Source organism: Pavona decussata, unplaced genomic scaffold (genome assembly GCF_977016875.1).
Source record: "Pavona decussata unplaced genomic scaffold, jaPavDecu1.1 SCAFFOLD_235, whole genome shotgun sequence".
Lineage (NCBI taxonomy): Eukaryota > Metazoa > Cnidaria > Anthozoa > Scleractinia > Agariciidae > Pavona > Pavona decussata.
In genome coordinates this window covers 114,372-142,334 of record NW_028145640.1, presented here as the reverse complement: position 1 = coordinate 142,334, position 27,963 = coordinate 114,372, and the positions used below count along the sequence as shown (strand labels likewise).

Genomic DNA, 27,963 nt, shown 5'->3' with positions numbered 1-27,963 from the left:
ACAGCAGAAATACAAATAAAAGTACAAAGAAGTTTTCAAAATGGCGGCTAAAAATTCTATTTTGGATGCTATTGTGGCTCTTCGTCCTCTACGTGATGAAGTCGATAATTTCTTTTTGTTTGAAGAAGAAGCGAAAACAGCTCTCACTTCAATTTTTGAAAAACACTGTGTGGGCCAAAGCTCTTTGAAAGGAGCTAAAATGTCACAATTCCAGCGACAGCACTCCTGGAAGGAGAAGTAAAGATGTGACTAAAGATGCTGCATAGGCGCCTCACTCCAAGAATGAAGGCCCGAAGCGCTTGGACTGTAGAGTTTAAAAGGGCGATGTCCTCGGAAATATTTTCCTTAATTTTACAGAGTGTCAAAAAAGCTCGTTGCTCTTATGGTGTTTCGCACAAAGAGGAAGAACACATGGATATAATCTATTTTAACAGAGAGAACAGACTGATACGAGATTTTGCCCAGTTATCTGAGCTAACCAGCGACTCAGTCCAAAATTTCCTTATCAAGCAGAGTAAAGGAACAAGAAAATGAACTTCAAAAGTTTCCGTAAGTTCTGAAACGCCTTTCACCATCACATTTATCAAGAGGACACATCAAGCGGTGGTGAAAGCCCACTACAAATTCACTAATAAAATTGGCTACACGTTTTCGTAAGCATATAATTAAGACATGAGGACTAGACTGAGTGGAGTGTATGTCAGGCAGTTTGTTATTATAAGTTGTTCTGACATATGCACTCAGCCGATTTGAAGTTACTTGTGTGACTGAGGCAGGTTGTGGTGTTGTTATTTGAACAACGAAACAGACTTGTAGCCACAATAGAATTTATTTAATATGCGGGAATTTACAAGAGCAAAAAAAGGGTGATTGCAAGCAAATCCTAAGTGAAGTGATTCACCAACTTGAGGTTACTGGAGTTACTTTTGTTGACCAAGAGGTCCTGAGCTTGTAAGTGCAGGTCTTGAACACTTGAACTACTGAAGTAAACTAACTACTGCACTTCTTTTATAAGGGATCGTACAATAGCAGTAAATTCTTATGATTTTGATGCAAGGAGTGGTAGTGTGACATAAAGGAAATTTGTGATGTAAATCCTGTGTGTAGGCTGATTTGATTAGCGTAGGAAATAGTTTTTATATATGTTATCCTAAAACTATGACAAAATATTTGCAATGTCATGCATTTGTTCACCTGGTCACACACTCCCCCGCTTAACACAGTTGTCCACGCATTGTGTACTTGGTTAAAAGTTAGTAAACCCTAAATATATAGTCCGTATAGTATTAATAAGGTAGTTATCACTTAATACACTGAACGTTCATTGACTGTAATAGATATGGAACTTGTTACTGCAGTTCTTGGTTGTTTAAACTTATTCTTAGGTTTTCCAGCTGTTTTCCTCTTTGTTCATCTTGGTGGTGTGGGTATAGTCTCTGAATCAGGGTCCTCTGCTGTGGGTACTGGTTCTGCATTTCTTTGAACATTTATTCCGTATTCTGCTGAAGGTACTGGATCTGGTTCATTTTGAATAACAGGTACTTGTACTTCTGGGCCAACATGGACATTTCCGGCTGGAACTATGGGTTCTGTTTCACCTGGGGTGACTGTGGCTACTGTAGGGCTTGTGTATTCCTTGGGAAGAATTAACACAAACTCCTTGTCTGAATTGCCTTCCTCATCAGCTGCCATACTGGAATCTGTTGATGACAGTCTGACAGGTTTGGGTCTATGGTCTCTCTGTCCGTTGTTGGGATTGACTGTGCTAATCCTCAGGTTACTTCGATGCACTTTCTTGGTTTCACCAGGACTATCCACAGGTTCCACTGTGTAAACTGATACACAGTTGTCTCTTGGAATGTCAATAACTCTGTACAGGGTAGAATCCCAAGCGTCTTGAATCTTGTTACGTCCATGTATATGATTTCTTAGGTACACCAGTTGACCTTTCTGAATTGGGATGTTGTACTCTTTCTTAAAGTGTTGATCTTGTCGCTTCTCAGCCTCTTGCTTGAGGTGCTCCCCTGCTCTTTGGTAAGCATCTCTCAGCCTTGCCTGGTGTGTTGCTAGCCAATCAGACGGGTTTTAATCAACTTCTTCATCTTCACCCAGGAGTAAATCAATTGGAAGTCGAGCTTCTCGTCCAAACATGAGAAAGTGAGGACTGTTGTAGTCGATGAATGTGGTATTGCATTGCAAACATACAACAACTCTGGCCATTTGCGCTTCTTGTCTGGGGGAAGAGTTCTAAGCAAATCATGCATTGTTCTGTTGAACCTCTCACATTGTGCATTTCCTTGAGGGTGATATGGTGTAGTTCGTGTCTTCTTAATCTCATAAAGTCTGCAAAGTTCAGCGATAACTTCATCTTCAAAGTTTCTTCCTTGGTCTGAATGAATCCTGAGGGGAATTCCATACTTGAAACACCATTCCTTTACTAGGACTTTAGCTGTTGTAGTGGCTTTCTGATCTTTTGTTGGGACTGTACATGTGAATTTAGTGAAGACATCTGTCATAACACGAACATTCTCTCGTCCATCCGTTGCTGGTTCAAGGACTGTAAAGTCAATTACTAAGATTTCAAGTGGCTTGGTTGCTAGCAGGCTTCCCGTAGGTGGTCGGATCCTGGGGTTTGGCATCTTTGCAAGAGTACATCGCTCACACTTCTTGATCCAACTCTCTACATCTGAGTACATTTTAGGCCAATAGCACCGTTCTCGAATCAGTTGAAGGCTTCTCTCTGATCCCTGATGTCCCGTATCATCATGCAGGCTGGTAATGACTTTTCCTTTCAGAGTGGCTGGTAACAGAAGTTGTTTCAGTTCTCCAAGTTTGGGATCCTGTACAATTCTGTACATCAGACCTTGATCTCTTGTAATTCTGTCCCACTGTCGTAACAGGGTGACACATTGGTGGGAAAGCTGCTTCCTTTCTGCAAAGGTAGGTTTTGTGCTTCTCTCCCAGAACTTTAGAAATTCCTTAATTGCAGGGTCTGCCTTTTGCATGTTGATAAGTTCTTCCTTCATATGAGTGGGGAACGATGTTGTAGCAATCACTGGATCATCTCTAAATAACTTCTTGTCCTCATCAGGTAACTGGTTAGTTGCAGATAAATGATGATCTGGTTCATGTACTGCCATTCGTCTCACTTTTATCGGGATAGGTGTAGTTACAATCACATGACTAAGGTCAGGTGATACTGGAGTTGCCATGGTTAGTATAGTCTCGATGTATAATAACTCATCTTCCTGTGAGTCTTCTGTTTCGTCTGGCACTGGTCCATGGGGTAAACGTGATAAAGCGTCAGCATTACCATTTGATCTTCCACTCCTGTTATTGATTGTAAAGTCAAACAAAGCGAGCTGAGCTGCCCATCGTTGTTCCAATGCACCAAGCTTGGCAGTTGTCTGCAAATACTTTAAGGGGTTGTTGTCAGTGAAGACTTCAAATTTTGAACCAAGGAGGTAGGTCCGGAATTTCTCGGTTACTGCCCATCTCAGTGCTAACAGTTCAAGTGTCATGGAGCTGTAATTTCTTGGGTTCTTCTGGCTTGGCCTCAGTCTTCTACTTGCGTAGGCAATGACTTTGCGCTTACCATCCTGGTCTTGGAACAGGACTGCTCCAAGTCCAACGTAACTGGCATCTGTTTCCACAATAAACGGTTTGTTGTAGTCTGCAAAGCCTAACACTGGCGCGTGTGTCAACTTTGTCTTCAGTGCATCAAATGCGGTTTGGCATTCCGAATTGCATTGCTTCATTAATGGGACATTCAATTTCTTCTCTACTTTCAACTCGTGGAAACAGTTGTTCACTAATTGGTGTAGTGGTCCAGCAAATTTTGCAAAGTCTTTGACAAATCTTCGATAATAACTGCAGAATCCAAGAAATGATTTAAGTTCTTTGACAGTCGTTAGTGTCTTCCACTCTGATACAGCTCAGGTCTTGTCAGGGTCTGTGGTTATACCATCGGAAGAGATCTGGTGACCAACAGAAGTGACGTTGTGCTGAAGGAATTTGCACTTCTCTGGTTTGAGCTTTAGGCCGTGTTCTCGGAGCCTTGTGAAGACTCGGTCAAGTCTCTCAACGTGTTCATCGAAGGTATTAGAGTAGACGATGATGTTATCTAGGTACACGAGCAGTATCTGAAATATGTAATCGTTTAAGCAAGTCTGCATAAGCCTTTGGAAGGTCGCAGGACTATTGGTCATTCCCATGGACATTCTGTTGTATTCAAAGATTCCGAACGGTGTCGTGAAAGCGGTCTTGTGTCCGTCCCCTTCATCCATAGCAACTTGATTGAACCTACTTGCTAGATCCATTGTCAAAAACAATTTTGCATTACCGATGGCATCAATGGATTCTTTGATCCTTGGTAACGGGAACTGATCTCTGACTGTCTTGGCGTTGAGACGTCTGTAATCAACGCATAGCCTCAAGTAACCATCTTTCTTCCTAACTAGCACAATAGGTGCGGCATAAGGACTGTGACTTTCTTGAATAATACCATTATCCAGCAGCTTTCATATATGATCCTTTGCCTCTTGAAACTGGTTAGGTGGAATTCTCCGGTAAGGCTGAGCGACTGGTACTTGATCTATGGTTGGAATCTTGGGTTTGACTGTCTCTCTGTATCCTAGGTCATTTTCATCCTTTGTGAAGACACTTGCATGCTTCTCAAACAGGTTCTCGAGCTTCTTCCTTTGTTCAGGGGTACATTCTACGTCTGACAAATCAATTGGGCACACGGAGGACTGTTCTTGCTTATCTTCTGTTGTGGATTCTCTGACAAACACCATCTCTTCGTTGACTGAAACTCTTTTGAAGTCGATGCTGTTGTTAGTGTCCTCAACATCTTTTATCTCGTGAAGTGCTCCTATCCGTTTGTGTGGCTGAAGCCAAACATCTTCGTCAGTAATATTGGCGACTCTTACATGAAGCTGTCCATTGTTTATGTGAGTGAGAGTATTGATGACAACAAGGTTTCCTGGTACTTGTCCAATCGATGGTTCCACAAGGGCAGTCGTGTTTCTTGACTGGGGTCCCTGCCATCCATTGATTATAAGGAAGGAAAATGATCCAGCTTGGACTCTTATCTGGGACTTGCCAGCTAGTTTTGCAAAACCACTGACTGCGATGGACTGGGTAATAGATGTCATCTTCAATACTTTGTTCCATTGAGGGAAAGTTTCTGCTTTTCCATTCTTAAAGGGCTCATGTAGTTGAGCAATTATGTTCATCCCTATTAGTCCAGGAATTATCTGTTTCCGTTGCCTTGCCTCTTGACTCGCTGGACTCTTTACAACTAAAATTCCTCTTCGTGGGATCATGACTCCCAAGGCTTCAATGTCCAGTTCTAGGTATCCAACGTACGGTATTTCTAGTCCATTTGCCGCAGTTAACCTCAACCAATCGCCAGTAGGTAAAAGAGTTTTCCCTTGTGGGCGAAAGTGTTCATTGAAAAATTCTTTTGTAATTGTGGATACTTCAGATCCTGATTCTAAAAGGCAAGGTACGTCTACACCCAATTGTACTTTGACCACTGGGCACTCTCCAACTGCTTTATCGTACACTGTTGACATATCCATATTAGAGCCATTGCTGTCCTCTCCTGTCACTTGGCTCCTTGTGGCAGGGGTAGTTAGTTTGGCGACTTGTCAGGATGTGGTTTACCATGTGGTGGGCCTCTCCTGACAGGTGGGTTGTCCTTCACCCGGCAGTTCCTGGCAATGTGTCCATTCTTGTTGCATTTGAAGCAAACGATGTTAGAACGCTGTCCACTCCATTCCTTGGCTGAGTTTTGAGTCCTTGGCTGCTTGAGGTCTCTAATCGAACTCGTCAGTTCTTCTAAGGACTTTTGCTGCTTTGGAAGGACGTCCAGAACCTTATCCATAGGGGTGGTGGTGGAACTAGCGCTGCACTGAGAGCTTTCAGGGGTGCCAACTGATACTTCTTGGGATAGCAGTGGTCTAGGCATGCGTCGCTGTGGTCTCCCCTCTTCTTCTGACCAGCGTAGTGCCTCCTCCCTCAAATCCAAGAATGAAAGGTTATGCTCCCTGATGAACTCGATCAGTTCTTTTCGAAGGAAGGGATCCCCCACATTGTCTGCAAATTGGTCCCGCAGAGTCTTCTCCGGGTCGGGGACTGCCTTTGAATCTGCCTTTGTTGCGCTCTTGAGTAGGTCGTTTAAGCAGTACGAGTACGCGTGAAGTGTTTCATTCTCCTTCTGCTTCCGCTCATAGAACAGTTTCAGGAGTTGGGAACTTGAACGTTTCTCACCAAATGCTTGTGTAAGAACTTCCAAGAGAAAGTCTGGATTACTTCTCTCCTTCTTGCTGTACATTCGCACTTCTTCCTTCTTCTTTGGCTGGCCCTTCCAGATGACACATTATGAAGTCCTCTCTCTTGGCTGAAGTCATATCTCTCGCCTCGAAAGTAGTTTTCAATTCATCAATAGAGTCTTAGATTGCCTGGTCGCCTTCTGTCTTCCTTCCAGTAAAATTTTTTATTTTCTTATCTCTAGGAAAGACAACAATCTGCTTCTGTCCAATGGTACTGGGTGTCGCTGGTTGCGATGATGATGACACTGGAGCAGATTCTTTCAGGGCCTTGAGTTGTTCCATAGCTTCTTCATACTTCTTGGTTAATTCTTCTAAGTTTTTCTTCAACTCCTCAGCAGACATGATGATTTGATGCTAGCGCTGTTGTTGCAACCACCCTTTTATTAAGCTGATTTTCCAATTGGTTTCTGACTTTTGTACCCTGCTCGCAGCGCCAAATGTGGCCGAGGCAGGTTCTGGTGTTGTTATTTGAACAACGAAACAGACTTGTAGCCACAATAGAATTTATTTAATACGCAGGAATTTACAAGAGCAAAAAAAGGGTGATTGCAAGCAAATCCTAAGTGAAGTAATTCACCAACTTGAGGTAACTGGAGTTACTTTTGTTGACCAAGAGGTCCTGAGCTTGTAAGTGCAGGTCTTGAACACTTGAACTACTGAATTAAACTAACTGCACTTCTTTTATAGGGGATAGAACAATAGTAGTAAATTCTTATGATTTTGATGCAAGGAGTGGTAGTGTGACATAAAGGAAATTTGTGATGTAAATCCTGTGTGTAGGCTGATTTGATTAGCATAGGAAATAGTTTCTATATATGTAATCCTAAAACTATGACAAAATATTTGCAATGTCATGCATTTGTTAACCTGGTCACATTGCCTTGCCTTTTATATATATAATTGAGTTATTGCAGTTATTTCTTATATAGTTTGTTATTTGAGGTAATGAGGTGACATCTACAGTGTATATGGGAATGGCAATGAATTGTTGTTGTTGTTGTTAATTGTGCTCCACTGTTCGGACATATCCGAGGAGTATTATCAGTATTGGAAACAATGTTTGAATGCCGAGCGGTTTGATATTCAGTCCCAACATGTTTGATTTCTTTTGTTGGGACAAATTTTAAACAAAACCACACAACAGGAGGGTGATCAAACTGGATTTCATATTCTAACACTATCTTAAAGTTCCTTACTGCTGCATATGTAAAATAATTTAACATAATATTCCAATTACTGCTGCTAAAATAATATAATTTAATAAAATATGATATGATATAAGATAATATATCATAATGTAATGTAATAAAATATAATCTCAAGTCAGCAGTGTTTTTGAGTCCAACTGTGTACAGATTTAACATTAATTACAACAGCTGTAGAGCAATCCTTCCGTCCCATACACTTTGCTCAATAAATTTCATGCTTGGGTCTCCACAAAAACAGCACTTAGCATCCTCAGGACATGCCTTTAACAGGCCACAATAGCAATAAGACGGATCACTGAATACCCTCTCTGGGATGTAGGCTACATTTTTGCATGCAGCTTCTGGCTGCTGTAAACCTTGCTGAGGTAGCCAAATCAGCATCACATATTCATGTCTAATTATTTCAACCCATCTGTGTTGATATGTTGTATTTTCACCTAATTTTTCAGAAAAATATGCTTCGCTTCTCGCCCTTCCATTGTTACCATCCCCAACCCCTGGCCATACTTTTCAAGCACTTGACGACAATGAGCCAGGACAATGTGACCCAATGTCCAGACAGTAGGGTTTACAGAACTTAGCAACAACAATGAATTTACTTTAAAATACCCATGACAGGCAATAGAAAGCTGATCAATGTGGTTTGATGTTATCTCAAATCTATTAAAGAGAGAACACAGTCCCGTAGCCTCACACCTAAGTAAGCTAAAGCAAGAACTGTTTGACGTTTTTTTCCTGGAGTCACTTTCACAACTTAGCCACTTGATCAATCTCATAAAGTTATGACAAAAACGGCGGGAATCTTTTCCGGTAAATCTATAATGTAAATCCGCTCTAGAACCTTGAGTTTCATTAAACCATTGTTTGGTCTTGTTTGCAAGGCGCCTGGTCTTTACTTCTGTTTGCAAAGCTGTAATTACTCGTGCAAAAGGGCTATCAGCTGGAACCTCTGAAAACTTTTTACAGTCAGCTGGCAGGTTAGATTTTCTTATAGCTTCTGTCAAAACTGCTTTAAAGAAGTACTGCCAAGCATTGTTTTTTAAATGAAGGGGTTCCACATGAGCTCTAGCATTGTAAGAACCAAAGAGAGGCAAAAATTCCTGTCTACTATTTTGCTTGGGAGTGTAATCAGTAATTTTAGATCTCTTTGTAGTTGCAGAAATTTTTGCTAGTGCTACTTTTTTCTTAAATGCCTCAACCTTGTTGACAACATTTACTCTTTGCTGGTAATTCCATGGCTTCCACTTGTTTGAAATTTCAGTTCCAAATGTACCCTTGACATCCCTACAATCAGTTAATGAAACATTAGCAAAGGGTGAGAAAAACTTAGCACTAATAGTTAATTCACCTGCCAACATAGCAAGCATCTTCATGTCGTTTGGCAATTCCTCCAGCTTAAACCTATATTTAATGCCTTCAAATTCATATTCAGCTCTTTCCAAATCTGCAATTTGAGGTAATAATGACCTCACATATTTCTTTATAACAGGAGAGCTTTCATCACAGTTGGCACCAAAAATTAGAAAGTTATAACTTGATGCCACCCTTCTTCCAACATGGAGAAAACTGACTAAGAAAGAACAAGCGCTCTCATTTTTTCCAAATGGGCATCCGTCGCCACCAAGAGCAATTTGAAAAGTGCCTGTTGATTCTGCAAAACCTTTTAAGCTTTCTTTTCTGTTCTGAGAAAGATAAAATTTGGCAAGCATTGGAAGGTATTGTCTTAAGTCTCCATATGCACCATTGACTGGGTTTTCAGTTTCTAAGCCCTCTAGATAGTGTGGGTCAATTTCATAAACAGTCCCAACATCAATCGTTTTTAACTGTTGTACAAGGTTACTATAATTTAGAAGCTTTGGAACCTCACAGCCTTTACAAATTGAAATACTTGTTCTTTTCCCTGGTTTACCTTTGTTTGATTTCATTGAAAGCACCAGTTTTACACTTTTGTACTTTCGTTTCCCCATCACACCACTTGCATAATATGTTCCAATACTGCGAACAATGTTGTCATCTGACTTTTCAAATTCTAACACACTCTCCTTATACTCTTTAGAAACTACTCTATTGGTCAACTGCTTGTTCTCTGTCACATATTTTGTTAACTTATCTAACCTGCATCTCTTTTGCAGAGTGTCAAACATTCCCTCGAAACTGGCTGACGAATGTTCATTTGAGCTCCCATGAATTTTGGCAGCAGCTTCAATGGTTTCATGCCTCCTTTTTCTTGCAGTCCTTGGTCCCAGTGTTCTTGTTCGTGCTTGAGATACATGCCCCTGCTACTAAAAATATTGCTAAATTAGACACTGGGTAGTAGCACAATTATCAAAATTAGATGTGGTGGATGATAACAAAATAGATATTTAGCCACATCTTACATTTAATATGTTGATGTTTATAATTTAGAGACACTGTCATTTATGACAGTCTTTACCAACCAAATGAACACAGGCACACACTCAGGTTTCTAGCATCAAGGGACCGGCATAGTAGCCTCGCAATGGCTGTCATTCTGGCACTGGCTCTGTGTTAAGAGTCATTGTATGAGAAAACCAGGCAGAGGTGAAAGATGGGGGTCGGCCGATTTCCTTCAAACTTTCACCATTTAATGTCTGTCCGAAATGACAATGAATGATGCTATTTAGCAATTCTCCTGCTGTTGCGTTTCGTAGTTTGACCACGCCCCGTGGCTTTGACCCTCACTGACCCTGATGTCACGCAAAATATATGCAGAATTTGAAGCTCAATAAAATATATTTCGCGTCATTTCTGGGGACTCATATCGATTGCTTGTATTGTTTACCGTCTAAAAAACGTTAACGGAAAATATCCCGACTTAACATAAAACTTAATTTTTTATAGAATTTTGCAATTTCCTTGCGATCGCAAAAATGTCTTTGGCCAAATGTGAGGCAATTTCGAAACTGTTTTTCTCAGAGGTGCGGCGTTCCTTTCCGAAAATTTCAAGATATATTTTAAGCCAAACATCTGTTCTCCCAAAATCAGCAAACTCTAACTTGAGCCATTAAAATGCGTTTGCATGAGCCACGCTCGAAGTCAAAAAGACTTGGTATTTTTGCTAATAAAGTTACACAGCGGGTTTTTCTTTATTTCATCTTCTTCTTTTTATTGTTTTTTTCTGTTTTGTTTTTGGATAAGCTCGATGAAACTATCCTAACTCTCCGAGGTAGAACTTCCCTGGAAGATTTAGTTGAGTGTCGCTTTGGGCAGGAATAACATCAAATTGGTGTCAGCTCACACTTGATTTGATTAAGCGTGACATGTCACGGTGAATGTCAAACGTGATCATAAACAGAAGACACTTCTCGCTTCTTTTAACATTTGCATTTTGAACTTGGTAACAACAAGCTTTTCCCTGATACTAGATGAAGTCTTGGAGTCAGTCTGTTGTCGATAATTGTTAACTAAAATAAAAACAGCAACAAATACCTGTGAAACTTGCCACGGCAAGAGAAGCTTGATGACCGAACCTCCGGTATGTTCGTTACATAACGGACAAATGAAAGAACAACAAATCTTTCTTCTGTAATGCGTTGGGTTCCGCCATGGATCTGAAGTGCTCTTTCTGGTCTGTGGATTTGTCTTGCTATCCTGTACACGAGATCTTGAATCGCATCTCGTCAGTCTTGGTTTGGGAAGCAAGCGTGGCGCGACGGGTTCAAAGCCCAGGGGGGGACTCCCATATGAAACAGACGGGGATGCTCGTCGTCTCGCTTAAGGGTGTGAATTTTGGATTTTGGTCTCGCTTAGGATGTTCTGGGCAAGGCGCCGATATTTTAAGTCGCCAAGGTCTTGTTTAGGGTTCCGTGAAGAAACACAGAATTACGCGTAGAGAAATTTTCTTTTTAACTTGTTTTGCTTACCGCATCAGGGGTGAAAATTTGCTTCAGCCACGCCCAGATTGGTCTCCTTTAGGGGTCACAAAAAGCTTGAGCCACGCCCAGATGGTCTCCTTTAGGGGTTAAATTCAAAATTTCCGACGAGCATCCCCGTCTGTTCCATATGGGAGTCCCCCCCTCCGGGGTTCAAAGATCTCCGAAGCCGAAGTGATTCTCAACAGAGCAGGTAAATTTGATGTCCATGAAGATGAGAAGAGAGGAATGACTGTTTGCCCCAGACATCGCAAGAACCTTACAACAGACTGGACCGGCCGAAAACGGACTATGTGTTGCCACCCAAGTCATATCTAAAGGGACGATGTCACAAGGCATTTTTGAGCTGCAAAACGCTGTTGTTCCCATCGGTTCAGGTTCGTTTTATGTTAACTGACTGACTATACTCATTTAAAAAATATAAACAACATAGCATTTATGGTCATGGGAACCGAAAGCGAAGTTTAGCACATTTGTTTTGTTTACATTTGTTCCGCGGAGTCCAATGCCGCCTCAAATTAGTCGTATCACAGGGCAACCAATCTTAATCTTCCATACTGGCTATTGTATTTTGATATAGTTTAAAAACAGCTTTTAGTTGGAATTAAGAATAAAGGCAGGAAAAATTCTACCTCATTAAAGTGTTTCTCAAATATATATTCAATATTTCATATCTATCAGAAGAAAGCTCATGCCAATAGCCCACTTTGAAAAAGAGTGATGGCCTGGGTCGAGAGTAGCTGCCCAAGCGATTGTGGGAAGGTTTGGGGGGACGTTGGCTATTATCTTCGCATTTTTGCGTCCCCCCAAACAATCCCACAATCACTTGGGCAGTTACTCTCGACCCAGGCCATCACTCATTTTCAAAGTGGGCTATCCTGCTGTAATTTTTTTTTACAAGGAATGTATTTTTGGTATAAAACAAAACTAGTTTCTTCTGATGAATATGAAATATTGAGTATATGTTTGAGAAACACTTTAATGTGGTAGAATGTGTGAGTATACTCACAGGAATATTTTCTAATTTATTTGTTATATCTTTGAAGCGTTCCCTGACTGTGGCCAACTGAAAGTAATTATTATACAAATGAAACCATATTTAGTGATTGGTTAATTTTAAGTGTCATTTAGAGTTTAAACACATAAAGAGCTTGTGCGGGGGCGGGGGGATATTAACAAGTGTTTCTGCAGCGGGGATTTACAAACCATGATTACCCAGTTCATAATAAAAATAATTCTTATTAAAATAATAATAATAATAATAATAATTATTATTATTATTATTGTTAGATGATAATAATAATTATGATAATGATAATGATCATGATCATAATCATTAACATTATCATTATCATTATCATTATCATTATTATTATTATTATTATTATTATTATTATTATTTTGAATTTCCTTAACCTGTCAAAATTGAAATTCTGGCCTCCCTGCACATGGACCTCCACCACTTTCCTGTAATACTTTGTTACAAAATTCTCTGATATTGAGAATATAAATCTTCCCATGGATCATAAAACGACTGGATTGCAAACTACAATGCAGGTCAAAAGTGTTGGGACACTTAGCGAGATACTACTGAAATAATCTCCCCCCACCCCCTCCCCCCCAAGCAATGTTGAGATTTGACACTACAACACAGATTTCAACAAAAATACTGTTTATCTGCATCTTCCAACATTGTTTGGGGGGGAGGGGGGTGGCACGCTCCAATTGTGACCCCAAAAAGCCAACTTTACTTGGAATACATGATTATTGGACAGGTGTCCCAACTACTTTTGACCTGCATTGTAGCTGACGCGATGGCCGCAACAGAGTTGAAATTCGTGACGTCATAAAAACCCCTGCAAAATATAAACAAACAGCGATCGCCGGTTTCTCGTCAAGCGAGGAAAAGCACGTGGCTGTAAAAATATTTAGTATGGAGATTGCTGAAAGTTTCGAGGAATGGGACGACCCAGATATTGAAAACTCTTAGTACAAACCTCGATTGTTTGCTGCTAGGAAGAGAAGAGGAAGAAATTGACGAGTCTGACTGCTCCGGGTCCGAAGAAGACGAAGATGAAGATGATGAAAGTGTAAAAACTTTTAAGTGTTGCAAGTGCCGAAAAGTGTACCACACTATAGGATGGTTAAAGAGACATGAAGAGAACTGCAGCGGTGCTGTAGGAAAGACGAGGGAACAAAGCCTGAGAAACTGTCGGAGGATCAAAGGAAAACCCGGGCGATTCTCGCGGACCTCGGATTTGAAGAGTACTTTGTTCGTGACTGTTTACCAGCCAGTTTGGATTTCCTGAAAGAAATTACTTCCACTAAATCTGACATTGTGAAATTGAGGGGGAAGAGGTTTGCTGACTCTCACCGTCAAGCAGATTTCCTTGTTACTGAACTGCAAAAGGGCACAGAAAACGAAGTCAAGACCTTGTTGAAATATGTTGCAAAAAACTTGTGAACAATTACATTTGCCAGAGATGACCTGTTAAGTACTTCAAGCAGGCAACAGTATATTCCGCAGCATTTGAATCAGTTTCAAAGTTCTGCCGAACTTGGATCAAAATGGATTGAACTGAAGAAACTTGGCTCAGTTTCTTCTGATAAGTTGCTGCTACAGAAAATAGTTACCATGGTTTTCGAAAGTATTAATTATCATCGGTCCGAATCTGTTGTTAGTGCTCTGCAAATTTGCGAAGAATATACGGGAAAGAGGCTGCAACAACGTCTATTTCTCACACCTGTAGAGAACAATATCGTCGCCTGCATTGCTGGGTATGTCTGCCGAAATACCAGAGACCGGTTAAAAAGAAATTGATACTAGCTCACGGTCCTCGAGCCAAACTGCCAAATGCGCAAGGCTTGATCGCATAATCAAGCTTTTAAACGAAATGGTGCCGAGTGTTGCCAAGCAGACACCGGCTATGACTTATCCGAATTTGATGACAATGTCATTGACCAGGGGTGGCCTTTCTCAAGTGGACTGTTCAACATTTACTTTCTTTTGTTACCTGGAAGTTTCCATCCGTCCTTTTCTTAGCTTAGCACGTTTTCGTAGCAGCACTCGAAAGTCTGACATTGCACTACTTGACCAATTGATTGACAATTCTTCTCTGTTAAAACCAACCTGGCCTTACTCCTCATCTCCTCCTGCTGAAGACAGTAATTTACTCCTGAAGCTTTTCGTTCAGTTGTACTTTCGTGTTCGAAAGTGGGCATATCTAAAGGTGTACAAAGAAGAAAGAAAACTCAAAGAACAATTGACTCATTTGAACACCTCAGCTCCTTCTGTTGATTTGCATGGCAAGGACAGCATTAGACAAGCACTGATGCCCTAGAAATTATGCTATTTAATATGCACAACAGTATCTGAACCCCCCGGGGGGCCTTCCATATGAAACAGCTGGAGTGCTCTTTGAAAATCTGGAATTAGGCCCCTAAAGGAGACCAATCTGGGACGTGGCTCAAGCTCTTTGTGACCCCTGGAAGATACCAATAAATCTAAAGATATACAGCTACTCCTGATAACTTGAACCTTCAGGGGAAATAGAAAAAGGTGGAGTTATCAGAAGTTCGGGTTATCCAGGGTAAAATTATACAGAAAATGCCCTCAATGAAAATGAAAATTACTTGAGATAGTGGGAGGTTCGAGTTAACAAGCATTCTAGTTATCCGAAGTCAACTATAATTTATTTGTCTCTATTTCTTCATGTGCAACCCTAAATGGGTTAGCCCGAAACACCCTAAGCAAGACCAAACATCTGAAATTTGCATCTCCATCTGTTTCATATGGGAGCCCCCCCAGATGCCAGCAACTGTATTGGCTTATTATAGGTCACAAATGTGCAGTGCACTTAACATCTGAGGGGGGACTACTCTCTTACGTGGGCTATATTGGTATGTGGAGCCCCAAAAGGTATGGTTTTTCAGCCGTCTTGGTCATAAATAGTTTTTTTTCCCATTTTGCACAACTGCAGTACAACGTGTCACCAGTACAGTCCACTTTGATCCAAGGTATATTTTATTGATATTCTACTGTAAAACATACTGAGACCTGTTTGAAGACTGTCAAATGTAATAATTACTGTCACTTTAAAATTTCACTTTACTAAGAACCAGTTCAGCTGCAGAAAAGTCTGCATAATTAAGCAAAAATTGTGAAGCATAATTCCCCTTGATTTCACAATGTCAGATTAACTAGTAGAAGATATTTCTTTCAGCAAATTAATCCAAGGTCCCAGAGAGTTGCCTGAATTTTGCTGATCCTCAGACAGTATCTCAAGTTTTCTTTTCCTCACCTTAATTCCTATTAAGTTGATGCATATCCACCACTGCAGCATCCTATTATTATATCATTTCCTGTAAAGTGTAATATCTGATCAGATGGATCTCCCTTCCGGCCTATTTTTGATAGCTAGTGTTGTAGTTTTGAATTAATTTTAAGGAACGGAACACTTCACTTTAATATATTTTTTGCAGAGATATGGTTACTTTTACCGGAAAAAAGCAGGTTCTTACTCCGCGTTTTTACTGTAAATTAAATACTGTTAGTAGTAAGATTTTATATGTAATTGTTACCATATATTTATGGGCTAAGTGAACACTAGAAAACAGTAAACCAACACGGCATTGTCCTTCAGTATATATTTGAGCTTTATTAGTGTCTCATTTAAAACTAGGAAACTGAGTAAAAGTTTATGTGATGTTATCACAAAAAGTAATTTGCATCCAAACATTGTTTGTATTAAATATGCTACAAATGTGTTTAGAAATCACATTCTTGCCTTTTTTTTGCCATACATTTAGAGTGAAAGTAACTACTCAGCAGGTTATACCTACTACTGTTACCATACAAATCAGGTCCTCTCAGGTATGATGCCAAAAAAAGATGTTGCATGAATTGGAGATCTAGAGTAGAGTTACAATATACAAGACAGCTGGAGTGGTTTCTTGAAAGATGGTAATGGCTTTCATCTGTTCATGTGACCTGGCAATGTATACGTAGATGCGGCACAAAGAAATGACAGTGTTAGACTAGTTAGGCCCATCCCCTGCCACCCTCTGCCCTCCACCCCCCCCCCCCCTACATCGTGAGAAAAGGCTGAAGGATTTATGGCCCTAACATTAATTTGATGCCTAAATGAGAATGAAATGATGTTTTGTGGACATTGCCTCCCTTCCCCCCCCCCAAAAAAAAAAAATTCAACCCTTCAGGGATGAGATTATTGTGTGATTCCTGTTTCTATTGTGCAAAGAAAAATTGTACAGGTGGGAAGAAAAATTTCAAGGCGTTTTAAAGACTGAAGTTTTACGTTGAAAATTAAAAATAACAATTCTTTTTATTGCAGGCCACATTTTTCCGGCTGCCACCCTCCTTCCCAAAGAGAAACATTTTTTGGTGCTAAAGTTGTACTAGTTCCACCATCTCTTACAGTGCAACTAACTCAACCGGGGCCACCAAAGTTTTTTAGCCAATCACAAGACTAGTTAAGAACAAAAGAAACAGCATTTTTTTGATCTATGGACCAATCACAAGTCAGTTGGAATTTAGCAGTGCGGACCTCTGAGGAAACATGAGTCAGTTGCACTGTAAGAAAATGAATGACAATTTGTTGTAGTCTTAGTGTCATTTCTAGGACTTAATGCCCTGAAGTTAGAGTCCTTTAGACACTAAAATGTACTTTTAAAGAACTACTTTTTGCAACAGCAAGAAAACAAACAGCTGAATGCTTTTTATCATTCTATTTATTGAAACTGAGTGATATTTTGACACAATGCACTCAATAATAGAATTATATTAATTTACATCTCATCTTATAGATAATAAACATATCAGTAACTTGTGGCTGTGGCTTTATACAGGCCCATGGCATCATTATTTTACAAGTTATTCTATGCGATATGTTGCTAAAAAGAGGTCAACATCTCAAACTTACCTTAAACAATTGGAAAAAAACACCATAATTCAATCTTTAAGCTTTTTATTGACATGAATAACATTTTGATCATGTAAAATCCTTATCTAAGCATTCATGCTTAAAGGGGGTAATTAAACCCTACTCTGATGACCGATGACCAACTGCTCTTTGCATCCAAAGCATGGACAATAGAATGGGAATTGTGAAGATACGTATGGCAAATATGTATATGTATAGAAAAATTATTGAGTTTCCTGTCTAGCTCTTGTGCATAATTTCCTTGTTTTAATTTTGTTTCCCTAATTCTCAAGTTTTATGCCAAAAATATTTGTTAAAAGGCTTTTACAACAACCGCCTTGCAGTTAGTATTTACCCCCTCAAATTTAAGGCCTGTACCTACTTTCTTTGTTTAGGTAACTGCAAATCAGCATCTAGACTTTCCAGTGCACCTCCGCTCCTTTTAATACGTCGAACAGTTTTAATTGCATGTGACTGACTAAAAGCAGCACAACTATAATTCTGGCTAAACTCTTTACAAGTAAACGCCCCATATGCACCCCTTTTCGGTCGCAACTTACCAAAAAATTTCTTAAGAGGATCCTGATTCAATTTTGTGGCCACGACATAAGATACCCCTGGAATAGTAAGAGAAAACTTGACAACCTCTACAAAAGACTTAACACAAATTTGCAATCCCTCCCATGTTTGATTACTTACAAAATACTGTTTTCGTTCTACAAGTAGAACATCTTCTTGACTCATAGCCCAGTCTCTCCAGTCCTGAAAATAATTTGAGAAATCATTTTCAAGCCAGTGGAGTCTTCTGTCTAAAGGAGTTCGGTACACACTCTTAAATTCAAATTGTGTGCAGATTTTATTTGCATTCAAACAATCAAAAAAATCATTCATGTTTTTCACAAATTTTGTTGTCTCTGCGGTGCCTGGCTTACCTTGTACTTGCAGAGCAAAGGCAACTCTGTGCTGAACACTTGAGCAGCCAAGTAGACTCTCATCCTTAGGTAAGGGTTGAGAAAGAGATGGTCAGCAGTTAAATTATGAAGTAACCTCAAGCCAGATGCATTTGATGCATTAACATCATTTTCAAATGCATCAATTAGCTGCAGCCATGTGATCCACATACCATTATTTTTCAACTTTTTGGTTTTATTCCTCCAGCAGCCCTTTTACTAGTTGTTTCGTGTTGTTTTTAAAAGATGAACTGGGTCACAGATAAAGTACAATGGCCGAAAATCCTCAGCAAAAGGATTGTTTGTCTTGTAATTCAGTGTACCTTTAGGGGCCCCAGGTGGACAATGGAATTTATAAAATTTGCGATGGGGAGAAGCCCCATCACAAGTACTAGTTAGAACCTTAAATCCCCTTTCCTCTAAATTTTCAACACATTTCCAGAACAAATTGAAGAGGGCAAAAGACTTCATGGTAGTCGTCGGAAAAAAAGCAATGGGCATTTTCCAATCGGAAAATAAACTAATAGCCATAACAACAAACATGTGGGTTGCTTGCTCTGGAATAATTGAGGAATTACCAGAAGACGACAAACACTGCTCCAGATCGTCAATGGAACTTTGAACGGAGCCCAAATCAACAAACCCAATTAATTTTCCTTCGTCATCAAAGACAAGGTCTTTTCGCAGTGACACTTCATCGTGAATCACCCCCACCCACACATCATAGTCCTGTGGGTTAGATCTCTAATTGAAATCCCTTTTGATTGAATCTAAAAATTCTGGATCAAATCCTGCATCAACCTTAAAGCAATTGCTGTAGTCCCTTAAAGTTGTTGCGATGATTCCAACAAAATTTATTCGTTTCTCGTTTGATAAACTCGCTCGTACTCACAAGATCGCTCGCTCTTTTTCTCCTCGTGTTCTAGAGCCAAAACCGGTCCTGACCGGTTCGGCTTATGTCACACACGCACCACAGGAACCCCATTTCGGGTCCGACACTCTCCCCCTATTTGATACACGCAAGTGGAGCAAATATAATCACGCAGCTCCATGCTTATATAACAGCAACAGTTTTAAAGAGTTCTAATAGTTCGTGACTCCGCAAGTCCCTGGGTCTGTTCACTTGTTCCCTTGCTCTGCAATCTCTCTGATCCGCTTCGCCGCAGCTACAGCAGCCCGCCTAGGGGCGAACTCTCTGGCTCGAGGATTAAGCTGCACCGAGTTTCTCAACTGTGTGTCCCGTACGTCGCACGACATCTCCATCGGACATAGCTGTTGGATTGCTCGCTCCAAGTAGGACTTCCCCGCTCTCAACCTCGCTGCTCGGACGCCGCCGTCACGCCCCTTGATGAGTTTCACTACAACTCCAATGTTCCACTTTCCACGGTTGCGCTCCTCACTCTGAATTAGCACCACATCTCCAACTTTCAGTGTCAGCACCTTGGTCTTGTGTTTGAGATTGTGTCTCTCCCGCAAACTTCTGATGTATTCTGTAGTCCACCTTGACCACAGAATGTCCTTGCAGTGATGGAGGTATCTTGTCCTCTTACGTAGCTCCACATCCTCCACTGACTCTGCATCCTCCTCTGGCAGGAGGTTAGGTAGCCCGTGCATCATGACATATGGCGTTAGCACCGGAAGTTCAACATCATCTTCAACATAGGATAACGGGCGGTTATTGACGGCCACCTCCACTTCAAGTGCAACTTCTTCAAGCTCTCCGAATGTCAGCTACGCTCGTCCCATAGATTTGTAAAATGACTGTTTCACAACTCCAACCAACCGTTCAAATTGACCCCCCCCACCATGGGGCTCTGGCGAGGTTAAACTGCCAAAGGATGTTGTGGTGGGCCAGATAGTCTTGCATTTTCTCCTCCCTCCCTCTTGAGCCACCTGGATGCAGCCACAAAACTTCTTCCATTGTCCGAATAAATCTTCGTAGGCCTCCCCCGTCTCGCAATGAAATGTTTCAAACACCTGATGAAACCAGCAGTGGTCTGGTCAGTTAGTAACTCTAAATGGACCGCTCTCGTTAAACTGCATGCGAACAGTAAAATGTATGCCTTGCCTTCTTTCTTCTTCGAAATCTTGTAAGTTATGGGCCCGGCGTAGTCCACCCCTACTACTTGGAACAGAAATGTCCCCTCTGTACGATCCACTGGTAAGTTTCCAGGCGGTGGATTTTGGAGCTTTGTCACATGGAACTTCTTACACCCATAGCAGTGGTTAACCACGTTCTTCGCCAGTTGCCGGAGACGGGGAATCCAATACTCTTGTCTCACATGCGCCATCGTTAGGCCGACTCCCCCGTGTAGCGTCAAGATGTGGGCGTCTTGCACCATTTTTTCTGATAAGACTACCCTGGGTGGCAAATACACCGGATAATGTCCTTGAATTCTTCCTCTGCACACATAGATTCCTTGGTCATTCTTCTGAAGGTTGAGCCTTTCTTGGTCTTCCAGAAACTTGTCTGTTACACTGTGTCTCTGCTGCTCCCACCTTATCCACCACTTGATCTGTATCTCCATCTCAGCTGTTGTCAAGGGTCCGCTTACTCGGTTCCACTTCTTGCTCCGGCAATTTTGAAGGAATCTCATGACCCATGCACTGATTCTGATCGTTCGCCAGAAGGTATGCCTTTCTACCACTTCATCGAAGTCGTCCCTCGGCTCCACTGCCACTGCAAACACCTCCTTAGTAAGCTTAGCTTCTGCTTCCGTTTCTTTGTTAGGCTCTGTCACTACGTCTCCCGGCCACTCCTCTGGCTTGGACAACCATTGTGGTCCCGGCAACCACACATTACACAGCTGATCTGCCTTGCAGCCTCTGCTTCCTATGTCGGCTGGGTTGTGTTTGGAGTCGACATGTCTCCATTCAATGTAATCTTTGTCGTTGATCTTGCGGACTCTGTTGGCCACAAACTGTTTGTAAGTACCTCCCCCCTTGATCCAGTGGAGTGCGACAGTACTGTCACTCCACCCATGGACTGACTTGATTGGATATCCTTCAAGTGCGACTCTCACGTTCTCCACCAGGTTAGCGGCCATGTGAGCAGACACAAGTTCCAATCTTGGAATTGTAAGATTCTTCTTTGCTAATCTTGACTTTGCTGCTATTAAGCCCTTGCTCACCCCGGAGGCTTGCGTAATCACTGCATAGACAGCCGCTGATGCACGAACTCCACTTGTGTCACCGAATACATGCAACTGGACTCCTTCGATCGGCTCCTTGAACCTTGGTATGCTCCCCAGTACTTCAACCTTGTTGGGGAGGCTCCTCACAAACTTCAGCCACTCTTGTCCAATTCTGTCTGACAGTTTCTCATCCCACGGTAGTCGACTGTCGCATACTTCGCGGTATAGAAGCTTTCCCACTAATGTTGTGGGCGACGCTACACCAACCAAGTCGTACACCACAGCTAAGAATCGTAGCATTCCTCTCTTAGTGTTATCAACAGGTTCCTCAGGGAAAGTCACTGCAATTGTGTCCTCTCTCTTGTTCCACGGCAAACCTAATACCTTGGATTCACCTTCCTTAACTCCCAACTGTTGCTTTGCGTAACTCTGCTGTTCATCAACAGGCACCCCATTCTCACCGTCTAGCTGAGGCTCGTGCACTGGAACGACATTCTCACTCTCTAGCTGAGGCTCGTTGGAGTTCCACTTGTGCATGGTAAACTTAGCATCCCCAAACACTGATATGATTGTCTTCTTCAGGTCCTGAACCTCTTCTTTGGTGTTGCCCCCGTGATGACGTCATCAACGTATAGACTCCTCAAGATCTCGTCTACCTCCACTGGGTATTTCTCTCTTAGGCTTTGCAAGTGCAACTTTAGTGTTCCCGCCAACAAGAATGGCGACTGGACCAACCCGAAGAGAGCTCGCGTGAACCTCAAGGCTTCAATAACTGAAGGGTCCTTGTTCTTGAGCCAGTGGAAACGTAGTGGATCCCGGTCTTCAGGTCTTATGCGTACTTGTAAGAAGGCTTGTTTGATGTCAGCTGCTAAGGCTACTGGCTTTAGGCCATTTCGCACAAGAACATTCCACAACAGATTCTGCAAGGGAGGCCCCATTTCTAAGCACTCGTTTAACGACGGACTATCTTCACTTGGCTTAGCCGATGCGTCAAATACAATTCTGAGTTTTGTGGTCACGGCAGTTTCCTTTTTCACAGGTTTGTGAGGGATGTAAAATACTCTCTCGTTTGGCTCGTCTACAACTCTCTCAACTATCCCTTCAGTGAGTTGCTCTTGGATGATCTCACCGTACTTGTCTATCAGACCAGGCTCTCTCTGCAACTTCCTCACTAGACCTTGTAGTCTCCTGATACTTCTGCGTTCGTTCGATTGCAGGTGATCGTGACCCGGCTTCCATAGCAAACCCGATTCGTACCAACCTTCGTCACTTCGGTTCAGTTGCTCAGAGAATTCGGCAAACACGGTTTGCTGGTCTGCTTCTGGTCTATCTGCGAGTCCTAAAACATCTAAAGAGCAGAGTTCGTAGTCCGCTGCCGATGTTTTCGTCAAATAAACGTTGGATAGCGCAGCTTCTCTCCCTGTGGACATCATCGTCCACCCCAGCATAGTGAACTCAGCAATGGGCTCAGACAGCTGACCAATTCTAGGTTTCGTCTCAGTTTTGATCCTTGAGTACTTGCTGGCGCCGAGTAGTACATGAATGGGTAACTCACTCTTCTTGTCATCATCATCCATGACCACTCCCTGCAGGTGACGATACTTGCTGATCAGTTCTCCATAATTCGGATTTGGGACTGTGAGTAGAACACCCTTGTCCACCTTATTGATCTTCGTCATCATCTCAAACTTCCCATCAACACTTTTAACCGTTACTGAATACCCTTGTACCTTTTGAACTGTTGAGCAAAGCATCATGTCAATCTGTCTATGTTCGATATGAGTTGGTCGCTTGTTAAGCTGTTCAATCAGAGCCGCTGACGCATAAGAACTACCCGCACCTGTGTCTAGTAATGCTCTGCATTTGATCCCATCGACGAACACCACTACCACCAGATAAATAACAGAACCCTCACCAGTTGCCAACATCATTTGACTGTTGCTAGGCAGCCTGTCACAAATAAACGTGTGATGTCTGCCACCGCAATGTTGACAAGTGTACTTGCTGTGGCACTCCCGTGCTTGATGTCTTGTTCCTGTACAGTTGAAGCATAGTTTCTTGTCACTCAAGATCTGCCTGCGCTGGTGCAAGCCAGGGACTTTCTTGCACTGGGTGGAGCTGTGATCCTCGCCATTACAATAGATGCAGTTACGCCCCACCTTCGCACTCTCATCTTTGGTCTGGGAAGCAGGATTTTTCCTTGCTTGGAAGCGATTTCGCGGGTCACGGTTCGGAGGATAACGACTTCGCAGGTCAGGCTTTGGCGGTTCAGGTTTAAGGTTTTCGCTGACAATAGGGTTACGGTCACACCACTTCCTCAGGGATTCGATTAGCTCTGCAAATCCCCACTCTTGCCAGTTATCGTCTGGACGTACCAGATCCACTCTGATTCCAGGTAATTTATCAAGCGTCGCACGCACAAACCCTCCTATTTCATTAACCTTGCCCATGGTCTCTAGCACTTGTATGTGACTTGTTAGCTTCTCATAGAAATCATGGATTTTTGCTGGGTGTCCACCATGAACTGTGGATAATCCAATTATGCATTGCATATGTGCGTTTGCTACCTCACTGGGTTTACCATACTTGGTTTTCAATATAGCTTTGGCCCTTTCGTAACCCTCCGTCGTGAAAGGGAGTCCGTCAATGGACGCGCGGACACTGGATACTAGTAACTCCTTCAGGTAAGAAAACTTAGCAACTTGAGTTAGTTTAGCCTTGTCGATTTCAGTTTCGAATTGATTCCAAAACCTCATCCAATCCAGGAAAGTCCCTTGAAATTTAGTTATCTCCAGTTTTGGCAATTTTGCTCCAACACTGCTCAAATTCCCAGATTCCTCCGTGGATGCCTTCGCCGTTTTCTCAAGACTCGCTCGCGCTTCATTTTTAGCCTTTTCAAGCTGGATCTTTTGCTCCAAATTCCGTTTCCGTTTCTCTTCCTCGTGTTTTTCCTCTTGAATTGATCTAATACCGGCAGCTACATATTCCACTTCTTTAAGAATTCCCTCAAATTTACTGATTTGGCTATCTAAAGTTTCGGTCCAAAGTCTGACCTCTACAGGGTCATTCCCACTTTCAATACGCAACTCCTGAACTTACAATTTGAGCTGATGTGTTTTGTCAATAACGTGCTCCAATGCGGTTCCCTGCCTCTCATTTGTCTTCAGGTCTCCGGTCTTGATTACTTTCGCTGTATCTCCCGCTGTAAATTCAAGCATTTTCAGTTTACCTTGAATCTTCTCCTGCATTGTTTTGATTTCGCCTTCGGCGCTCATGTTGTTGACTTCGGTGTTTCTTCGCTGTGTTTACATGTAAAATTCCTCTCGTCGCTCACTTCTCGCCGCTCGCTGTTACTTTCTCGAATCACAGGTGTCCTGGCAGGGTCGCCACCTTTTGTTGCGATGATTTCAACAAAATTTATTCGTTTCTCGTTTGATAAACTCGCTCGTACTCACAAGATCGCTCGCTCTTTTTCTCCTTGTGTTCTAGTGCCAAAACCGGTCCTGACCGGTTCGGCTTACGTCACACACGCACCACAGGAACCCCATTTCGGGTCCGACAAAGTTCTCTTATCAGGTAAAATTAACACTTCACTATCTTTAAGTAGTTAATAAGCCCTAGGAGATGTGGAGTGCAGTTGGAAGGACCATCTTATAATGAGGGGGTGCTATCTTCTTCCTCTCTTGTCTGAACACAATAAAGCCTTCTTCTGTTGCTGAATAAAGAGGGACTTGAAGTCCTCGGGTTTTCATGATTGTGCCTTGACTCCACATTTTTGAAAAGTTATTCCACAACAGAATCATCTTCGTCGGTTAGGGTGATTAAATCCTGAAAAATGATAAAAAGATTTTTTAATACGACCATTCTCATCACGATATAACTTGGTAAGGTTGTTTTTCAAATCATGTCCTCCGTGTCTAAATGAGCTTACAGTTTTGACAAAAAGAAAAAAACGTTTTTCTCTCTAAAACATTGACGATAAAATTACATGATAGTTTTATGTGAAAGATACAGCTGTATATTTCAATCATTTAAAAATCTTATTAAATCATATTAAAAATCAATACACAAAATTAATTATTTATATAATTATAATATCTTATTCCACTGCTCTCTTGGGGGCAATCTGAACATGGGCTCACTTTTCTAAGCACTGGCTTGCAGTCAAACTACTGATAAAAACTAGTTTAGCCATGTGTCATATTTTTTAGCAAAGTAATTTTTGAGACAAGCAAATTGAAGTGTACCTGATGATCCCTCCCAAGGATTAAAATCTAGGTGAATGTTAACTAAATGGGTCAAATAAACGCATGCGTAACATCATATACCAACCTCATTAAATTTTTCTTCCAGGCGGCTAATTTTCCTTGATGCACTTTGCCTTCTCTGTCTACAGATCTTTATCCTTTCTTCCTTTTCCTTTTCACTTAGATTTTTCCACGCACAGTGACTAGTAGGACTTGTTTTACGTGCAGTCTCTGGTTTGAAACACTTTTGCGACTTTTGCTTTGAATACATGGTCAACAGGACTCTCTTATACGACTTACAGGGTTCACAAATATTGGAAAGTGTCAAGCCACAACAGTTAACAGTTCTTATTGTTTCACTTAAAAGTCTGGCCTTTGTATTGCCATGCAAATCCTTGGAATCTCCATTCCGTCCCCCAGTCATTGACAGCTCAACCAAATCATCATTTTGGATTCCAGGGCAAACATTACACTTATCACCAAAATCTAACAGAAGCAGAAAACTATCAAGAGTGACTAGATGTTTTGGAGTGTTCAACACAGAGTCATTTACACTTAACTTACAAGCGATCACGTTCCAAGAAAAATCGGTATTTACAATGACAGTCTTCTCTGGAACAGGTGCGATGCCACTTGAAGAAAAAGTGCAAAGCATGAGATAAAGTCCTGAATGTTTGATCAGGTTCCATTGGCTTCTAAACACACCATCATTTGACAAAATATTAAAAACACATGAATAGTTGCAAACAGAGGTCTGATGTAGGACTGCTGGAGCAACATTGCGAAGAGAAAACAGAAATTCATTTGGGAGGCAACAAGGTGGATCAGTATTTGGTGTACAAGTAGAAGTAACAGTATCTCTAGTAGCAGACTCAGAAGGTTGCTGATATCTTCTGTTGGAATACTTCCTGACTCTGCCCAGCTTGCTCTTACCCATTCCTCAGGGAGAAACATTAATAACATTAAATTAACATAAAACTGACAAATGGCAATGTTTTGATTACCTTCCAAACAACAACTGCCGAAAAAAATTATGTAAACAAGCTCCATATGACTTTTTTATTAATATATAAAGTAAATTCTTTAAATTAGCCTCGCTTATTGAGAACCGCCTGACCTGTGCACGCATAGCGGACATCTACGCCACAAAGCAAATTAGTCACGAAAAAAGTTTATCGTGTTGTCTCAATTTGCAACAAATGTTCGTTTAATTAAGCTCAAGCCACAATTTTACGCAAATTCTTTTAAGTAATCCAGAATTTGATCAGCAGTTACCTGAGAAAATTACGGATAAATGCGTCACAAAAAAACTTTTCCTACATTTTTGAACCTAAAAGACCTAATTCTGTGACGCGATTTTCTCAGAAACAAGGCAAAATAAAAGTAAACAACAACATCGAGTGCTTACCTTGAAGATTCACGTGTGGCTTGGCCGGGTTGAAATCGCCGTAAAACAAAAGATATAGAAAGTATTATAACTTGCAAATAAAAAACAGTGCTCAAACATGCAAAATGAACAAAAGTTGACAACGAATCCTTACAATTTTCCTATACTTACGTCATACCTTCGCCATTTCTACACGTCACAAATTTCAACTCTGTTGCGGCCATCTTGAACCAAGGTATCAGCCAATCAGCGAACCGGAAATACCTCACGTGATCATTAGTTTCCAATCCAGTCGTTTTATGATCCATGATCTTCCCAAAACGCTAAAACTGAATTACTTAAAAAGGACAAATTCATCTCACCTGTTCTTGGGCTCGCTGGACTTTTTTGAACTCTGCCGATAGCTTGCGATTTTTATCAACAGCTTTCTCTCTTGCAACCTTACGAGCTGTCATGAATTGAGCCAAGTTAAAGCGTGTGTTCTTTGTGTGCGGCATCCTAGATATTAACTCATAAAAAACTAAGAAAAGATGGCAAAATTACGAAAACAAAAATCATAGAGTTTTTGTCAAGGCTTTGAAGTTTCTGTTCGTAGCACAATTTCTCGGATAAGTAGCGAAACTCAAAAAACTATCCTAGCCAAAAATACGATAGAAACGACAAATAAACCTTTCCTTTTCTTTTACTGTTTCCCCTACTGTCTCTTCCCAAGCGAACATCGAAGAAACTACAGCATATTTGGTATCAAAATGATGGGAAAACTGTGTACTTTAAGCACACTTGAGTTTTGGCGCCCTTAGACTATTTCCAGGACCGCTCGGAGGCAGTTTCAGGCGTTTAACTCAGCTCCAGGCTTCTCTAAAAAAC

General features: G+C 41.4%; 1 protein-coding gene and 2 pseudogenes across 1 annotated transcript; 1 reads left to right on the top strand and 2 right to left on the bottom strand.

Moving 5' to 3' along the window:
* The first annotated feature begins 40 nt into the window (after positions 1-40).
* LOC146457935 (uncharacterized) lies at positions 41-9,708 on the top strand (annotated as a pseudogene).
* On the bottom strand, positions 7,706-27,963 carry LOC146457933 (uncharacterized; annotated as a pseudogene).
* On the bottom strand, positions 25,029-27,004 carry LOC146457934 (uncharacterized). Its single transcript, XM_085091385.1, has 2 exons — positions 25,795-27,004; positions 25,029-25,290 (listed from the first exon to the last, which is right to left on the bottom strand). The coding sequence occupies exons 1-2, from the start codon at positions 26,644-26,646 to the stop codon at positions 25,246-25,248; spliced, it is 897 nt and encodes a 298-aa protein (XP_084947511.1). The 5' UTR covers positions 26,647-27,004; the 3' UTR covers positions 25,029-25,245.